General features: G+C 36.1%; 1 protein-coding gene across 1 annotated transcript in view; it reads left to right on the forward strand.

Annotated features, from left to right (window-relative positions):
• GRB14 (growth factor receptor bound protein 14) overlaps positions 1–7,393 on the forward strand; it is a 47,803-nt gene extending 40,410 nt beyond the window's left edge. Inside the window, exons 9-13 of the mRNA XM_075609200.1 lie at positions 431–547; positions 1,317–1,389; positions 1,946–2,033; positions 4,188–4,281; positions 5,129–7,393. Of these exons, the coding sequence (XP_075465315.1) occupies positions 431–547; positions 1,317–1,389; positions 1,946–2,033; positions 4,188–4,281; positions 5,129–5,275 (519 nt within the window). The 3' untranslated portion in view covers positions 5,276–7,393. The remainder of the gene's footprint in view (positions 1–430; positions 548–1,316; positions 1,390–1,945; positions 2,034–4,187; positions 4,282–5,128) is intronic.
• Positions 7,394–8,124: the final 731 nt, after the last annotated feature.

Here is an 8,124-nt window from a genome sequence, read left to right on the forward strand (position 1 = left end):
AAGTGACGTCATCCGTTTCCAGGGGTTCCGGTCCAGTTGTGGATTAGATTGGTCAACGTCACTCCCAGCTGGCCCTGACTTGTCCTGTCCCATATATATTATAATTGATTAAATTAATCTTTGGAATTTGTATGTGAGCAACAAATAGTAAAAACACCCATTCAGAGAATTGATGTTGAGAATTGCATCATGCAAGGTTTATTAAATGGTAAGAAGTCTATCAACAGTAAGATATCACTATGTCTTTTGAGGTAGTGAGTCAACACTACAGTATGTAGCTACATCAGTGGACCAAGTCTAGTACCTAAACTGCATTGCCTTTCCTTTTTGTCTCCCTTCTCTTTTTCCACAATGTACAGTAAGTCTTCTTGCCATAAGGTTTTTACATGTTTTTGCAAGCTTGTGCTGATATGTGTGTCTTTGTTTGTAGAGGAGCATATCTGAAAATTCACTGGTGGCAATGGATTTCTCAGGACATAAAAGCAGAGTCATAGAAAATCCTACGGAAGCACTATCTATTGCACTACAAGAGGGATTATTATGGCGGGTTTGTAATCTCTGCATTTAGACATGACGCTTGGTTTTCTATAGCTGTAGATATCTGAACTAAATAAATATCCTCAGGGGAAGTAACGGAGCACAGCAAGCAGACGAAGGGGGCTAGACACCAGTGAGTATATAAAAATCCTTTATTCCATGGTAGACATCATGGTTTGGGATAGTTAAAGCTCTAACGCGTTTCGGGCCGTCGCCCTTTGTCAAAGAGATATCTCTTTGACAAAGGGCGACGGCCCGAAACGTGTTAGAGCTTTTACTATCCCAAACCATGATGTCTACCATGGAATAAAGGATTTTTATATACTCACTGGTGTCTAGCCCCCTTCATCTGCTTGCTGTGCTCTGTTACTTCCCCTGAGGATATTTCTTTTGTACTATTATTATGTGACGCACGCTCTGAGAACCACCACTCTCATCAACGACCGTGAGTACCCCATTCCGTGCCTTACGGTCTGGGTGTTCAATATTCAAGTGTCTCTCTCCAGGGGGACGTGTGTTACTGTGCAACTGGGTGGTCAGACATTTATTACCGACTTATACCTAGTATACAGGTCCCCATACATGTGTAAGGAGTTCATATATGGAGATACAAATTATCTATGAGCATTAATAGTGGTTTTGTTCCCTGCTATTTGGACATATTATTGAGACTTTCATGTTCTCTAAGTGATACCCTACAGCTGAGCATGGACTTCTGGAACTCTGTTTCCTATTTCCGATATCTGAACTAAGGAGAACTCGTTTCTTTTTTTAAACAGAGGAAAAGCTGTGGACGTGCCAGTACCCATGGAATCCCTACCACATCTTCTCAAAATTCCACAATGAACCTAGGTATACTTATATTTACATAATGTCTTTATAAATAGATGTTTAATTTATACAGATGAAATACTTACATTCTTGAAATGTATGGGAAATGTCCTTAGGGTCCGGTCAATGTGTACTGGTTACCGGTCCAGACATGTATTTATTTTTGATTGACATGTGCCATTATCATACTTACTGATTAAAATGGGCCTATCAAGTTGCAGTGATGTTCATATTTGTCAAAGAGTTTCTCACAATCTGGTGGTTCTTACAAAGCAACTGATGACATTCAAAAATGTGTGCAAGCTTTTTGACCATGCACATTTCTTAATAACATTGCGTGAACTTTCACAAAGCAAATTGGGACAACTTGCTATATTGCTTCACAATGTTTTCCCATTGAAATTTAAATCAGGGTCATATTGTGTAAACTATTTAAAACAACGTGTATGAAATGACATGCATTTTTGGTTTATGCCTTCTAGAGAAAATGTTTCACTTTGTCTGCTTTTTATTTGAACTTGGATTAATATAAGTACCACACAGATATATTCACTCTTTACATGTGTAATATTTTTAGCTGTACACATATCACAACCTTGGTTCCATCATAAAATGTCCAGAGGTGAAGCTCAGAAACTGATATTTCAGCAAGGACTTGTAGATGGGTAAGTTGGATTGACTCCTTTTTTTATTTAAACATGACCCTACTTATTTCTTGGAACATTTTACTTTTATTTTATGTGTAAAAGTACATGCATTCAGTCTTCTGATTGTACTGTTTTATTTAGATAACAATATTTGAAGATGTTTTGCAATAAAAATTATTTAAGAAATACAAATGGCTCTCAGCCTGCAGTGGTGGATGTACTATAAAATCTTTAAGGCATGTGCCTATGTTAATGTTTTAGCTCCTGGATCAGATCGGGGTTTGAAGCCCAGGTCATACCGTATACAGCCCAATCCAGCTAGTGTGCTACTCAAAATGTGATAGCTTGGACCTATAGAGATGAATCACTACTTTAGCCATTGAAGTTTCTTTGAAGGTGTAATCAGGCTTTTCATTGCCTTCTACTTCTAAGCAAGAGCAGTTCTATATCCTATTTGACTTTCTGCAAGCTTTCTAAATGCCGCTACAGAACAATTTCATTTTTTAGATACCTGTGTAGATCAAACCAAAGACCAATCTCATGGAAAGTAGTGTGGTCAATTTAAAGAAAAGATAGCACATATGTATTTGGCTCTGTGCTGCTTTTATTTCGTTTCACCTTTTTTATTCTGCTTTACTGATTGGACTCCACTCTTTTTACTCTCTTCGCCTTCTTCTTGGTCTCTTATTCTTCCCTCTCATCTGTAGATATTGCACTCTTTCTGACACAGATACGTGTCTGTGATTGATTAGTTAGAATGGTTTTTGATGTGTCTTTAGTCTTCATTTGAAAATGATTTTATTCCAAACCCAAAATGCCTTTTATGGTATAAATCACATTTATTCAATGTATTAATCTTTTAGTATTAGCACTTCTGATACAGCTATTGTTTTTTGTTAAATGTATAAATCCTGGATATATATATATCTATATATATCTATATATATATATAGCAACTGTATTACTGTGGAGGGTTTTAGTCACTTTTTTTACCCACCATAACCTTAATAGTCATATATATATATATATATATATATATATATATATAATCTCCATTCATTTTTATTCACACTGATACACATACACACTCTTTCTTCACTTGCTTTCAGTTACCCTTTGACACCTCTAGCCATAAAACACATCCACACGGGGGAAGGAACAGCACAGATAACATTCCAAGAGACACTGTTTTTAAGTTATCCTTGCTTCATTCATTGTAACATCGCCGGAAGAAGAGATCAGTGTATCTCGAAAGCTCGCACAAATAAAAGCATTTTGTTAGCCACAGAACGGTATCATCTATTTATTTTTTGATTATTGAAGCTCGGCTAACACGGTACTGATACCTCTACATGTATATATATATATATATATATATATATATATATATATATATATATATATATATATTCTCAACTGACAGCGATGATCCCTATGTGAATATTAGATATACAGATTGGCTTGGGCGCTTTAGTTACTAAGGGTTTAATATATGAATAAGTTCTACATTGTTAATATTATGTATTTTTATAATCTATTCTAGGTTAGCTAGTCTTATATTGCTTATGTATATAGTAGCCATTATATAGGCAAGATTATATTATATGGGCAAGATAGTCCTGGGTTAGGTGATAAATGTATGCACAATTTTATGGTGGTAGCCCAATAACTCCAGGTATTGGAGTTTATTAAATAGCATGTAAATAAGTAACTAATTTCCATGCTCATTTTCAAGGTTCCCAATACTCAAACAATAAAATATGCGTTATTTTATATTTTATTCTATAACACATTAATGAATTAACCGGTGCAAATAACAGGGTTTTTATAATGCATATTTTTACTCTTATCTGAGTTTCGTGAATCTGTACCTATATGTGCAAAATGTTTTTGACCCCCAAACACAAGGCAAAATGGATGCTAAGTGCCTTCATACATTGATGCAAAGAGATGCACAGTGACAACTTCTCTCTTTGCCCCACCTTTGCTCCAAAACTTCCTTAGTGCAGCTGTGCCTAACCCCTAGTGTGTATTTCCTTCAATCTTGACCTGAATTCAAAACTGCAGATCATTATGTGTTATCAGTCCGTTCACTCCCCTTGGATAGAGGGGGAAATCCACAATGCAGCATTTGAGAGTATTCAAAATAAACATAATTGTTTTTTTTTCCAGAGTTTTTTTGGTACGGGATAGCCAAAGTACACCAAAAACATTTGTCCTTTCAATGTGTCATGGGCAGAGAATAAAGCATGTTCAGATTGTACCTGTAAGTAAAGTATGTCTTTTTTTGTAAAAAATCAATGTGGTTTATGATGGAAGTTTCAACTTTAGCTGTGGCATCTAACATTGAGACACATTATATCAGACTACAACCGTCGTCATAATCATTAACATGTTTATTTACTCATTTGGTCTATTTTATTAATGAATTACTACATATAAATGGTTTTGCCATGTAAGCTTTAAAACAAAATAAACCATGACACATAGGCTGTCTTAACACTAACCTGTTATGAATAGGATAGCAGCTCTCTCGGTGACAACTCTGAACCTCAGACTACTACAGATTACTTACTCAAGTCATCCGGCTGCAAAACTGGAGGAAAAACCAGTCCAAAAACAAGCACCATATTTATGTATTTACCTAAAGTATAGGAAACAAATTGAACTGGAGCATTTCCTTCGATACATCTAGTGCAATAAAGACATACATACATACATAAAACTCTTTTGCACTGGTTCTGCCCCAGTTTTGCAGGAGACTTGCAAAATAACCTCCTACAGTATAAATGCAACAGCTGTCTTACTCTGTTAGAAAAAGCCAACTAAATGCAAGACTCACGACATTCATGTTTCTGTTAGTCTAAGGACCTGAATGTCTTTGGGCTTCTGGATCCAAAAAACACAATGATGGAAATGTTCTGGTTAGAAATAAGGGGTTTCCACTGTAATAAATGAGAACACTGTTGTTATGAAGAATGTTTAATCTAATGAGACATGCATATCTCCTAGTAAACCCTGAAAGGAATCTTATTTCTGAACTTGACAATGTAATGACTTAGGGGTACACATTGTAGCTGTGTAATATATTATTGTGTGTTCATTTCTAACAGATAGAAGATGACGGAGAGCTGTTCTACACTTTAGATGATGGTCACACAAGATTTACAGATCTTACGCAACTTGTGGAGTTTTACCAGCTGAATAAGGGAAATTTGCCCTATAAACTCAGGCATTACTGTACTCAAATTACTGTTTAATGGAACTTCAGTGGATTTAGCATCAAACTTTGGCACAGATAAAGTAAATCATTTCACTTGTGCAGTGTTTGAGGAATCTCATTACTGAAAGGATTTAATGTGCAATGCAAGAAATCCTCCTTAAGCAATAATGTCCACATACACAGTGCACTATTATGGTACAAAGAAGATATATTAGTTCATTACCAGATAATGGTGTACAAATAGATTTCATTATGTTGTAATCTATATTGTTTGATGCTATAAAATGTAGCTTTGTATTCTGTGTTTCATTGGAAAAGAATTAGTAACAATTTAATACCATTTGACAAGACTCCTTTAAGATCCAACAATCGTACGAACCTGTCAGGGTTCCATGGAACGCTTGGGTTCCTCGGGCATCCCTAAAGGGTTCCCTGTAATTTTAGGGTCCCTTTAAAATTTTACCAAATACTGAAGAATTTACAATGCGTCTGATCTCAGACAGGCTGTTAGAGATGTTTGGGGTTCCTCAAAATTTTACATAGGTTCCTTAACCAATAAAACGTTGAAACCACTGGTTTAATACATTGCAAAACAATATATTGTAAGTATTTTATTTGAAAATAAAAAAATAGAATACAACAAGCACACACATATTTGCAATACTCACAGCTCTGACCTTTTTCAAAGACACACTGAACTGTTAAGGTACTGTATGTTGTGTTTTAGGATAAGATTTGAGATCACCAGGTGTTTTCTGTTAATACACTATGCACGCCAAAGTATTTATACTATTCACAGATATAGATAGATGGCAATTGTATAACAATCTGTAAGAAAATGAATTTACATCAGGACATCAATCAATGGGGTTATAACATTTCCCTTACAAATTTGTGCAATGCAGAAATTAGCTGATCTGCACTTATTGGTTATTCAAACACACACATACCCAGTAAGCTCATATAAGTGGGTTATACAGTTGGTTATTCCGCAGAAGATAATATTCAGCTGTTGGTCTCCACTGACTTTTAATTATCTTCAATATTGTCACTTCTTGGCATCTCCTGGTATTTTTCACTGCTCTTTTATACACGTGACAAAGAATGAACAATTTTGCAAAGAGAGTCTTTAGGAGAGCTTTTTTTCTGAAGGAAATGTCGATCTCTCTTTTCACTAGTCATTTATAGATAGTAGCACAACTGTACTATTAACAACCAGTGCAAGGTCAATAATCATTTATAGACTTTGAGACATGTGCAAGGGCCCTTGCTTAGAATTGTGTTTCCTCTGCAATATTTAAAGTGTCCCTAAAAGCCTTATGCTAAAGGTCGCAGAATAGCTTATTTCAGTAGATATTACAGTGGTTGTTTCCATGAAATAGAGCTGTAGAGCTTAACTAATATCCAGGAATCCTCTTTTTTCCCCACTGTGTGTGTAATTCTCTCTCTGCCTCTCAAGCTTCTTAATTAGTCTTTCTCGTTGTCACTGTGCATGTCCTCTGTGTCTATTTCCTTCTACTTATAGCAAATAACAAAGGAGTCATTGGAGGCTCTGAGTCTCTCAGAATCAAGATGGCACCCATGATTAATTTCTATTGTGCATTCACAGCTTCCTACAAATCAATATAAAATGCTGCTTGCCACTGTTGCAATAAATGTTTTAGCTGCCTTGGTAAAACTAGTAAGACAGAACTTACTCACAATCATTTATATATCTCCTTCATGCTTACTAAAGATTGTACTTATGCAAACCTGAATAACTTGCAGTTAGTAAGGCTTTACCTAAGTCAACAAAATACAATCTATTCTTTCATGAACATTTCTGTTATGCTATCCTGTTTTCCTTCCCATCCATTCTAGGGCTCAAACTGAGGCCCTTATTCTGTAAGGTGTGATAGCGCAGATGGCGTGCTTTCACATGACAAGTCCCATTGACTTTAATAATGCTTTTCATGCAATAGCACGTCATCTGCATTTATCACACCTTACAGAATAAGGGCCCCAGACTGTAAGCCCTCCGGGACGGGGATTTCACTTCCTAATATCCGATTTGATGTATGTTACGTTGGCACTTATTTTATTATAATTTCCTGTACTGTATTGTCTCTTTTGTAAAGCTCTGTGCACACTGTTGCCACTCTATAAATAAAAATATACATGCATACATAAACAGTATGGTTGATTTTCTTTTACATAAAAATAAACTATTTATTATGTATAGTGCAGGATACAATGGTCCTTTCTCTTCCTTCCCTAAGGCAGTTCATTTTCTTCCACTAAATCCACATTAATAACAAAACGCCACTCATCTACTTCAATGTTCAACTCACAGTGGGGCTCAACTCCAGTCTTCAAGCCCCCCAACAGGTCAGGTTTTGAGGATATCCCAGTTTCAGCACAGGTGACTGTATCAGTCCCTGCTTCAGCGCAGCTGGCTCAAACAGAGGCAGCTGTGCTGAAGCTGGGATATCCGGAAAACCTGACCTGTTGGGGGGGGCTTGAGGACTGGAGGTGAGCACCCCCTGGTTTACTGTATTATCTTCTCCCACTCTCTCCTTTCTAACCTCATGTGCTCAACTCAATACTTTACTGCACAACTTATATCTACCACTGTGTTGTACGTTTAGCCTTTTTGACATACTGCTCATATCTAGAACGTGATTACTGTTCACAAATAACCAGATTGTCTTTAGGATTTGAATAATAATTTCAATATCATGCAAAACAATGACCACAACACCATCTCACCAAATAATTTAGTTACTGTACCTTCTTTTTATACACTAAAATCGCCCATACAAAGAAGCAAGTGTAATTTAAAGTGTACATAATTAAGGATGGAAAATAGGTCAAATGAATGTTCATTTTAAAGAACTCCGTGAAGTT

The sequence above is a fragment of the Ascaphus truei genome, chromosome 7, assembly GCF_040206685.1.
Source record: "Ascaphus truei isolate aAscTru1 chromosome 7, aAscTru1.hap1, whole genome shotgun sequence".
Lineage (NCBI taxonomy): Eukaryota > Metazoa > Chordata > Amphibia > Anura > Ascaphidae > Ascaphus > Ascaphus truei.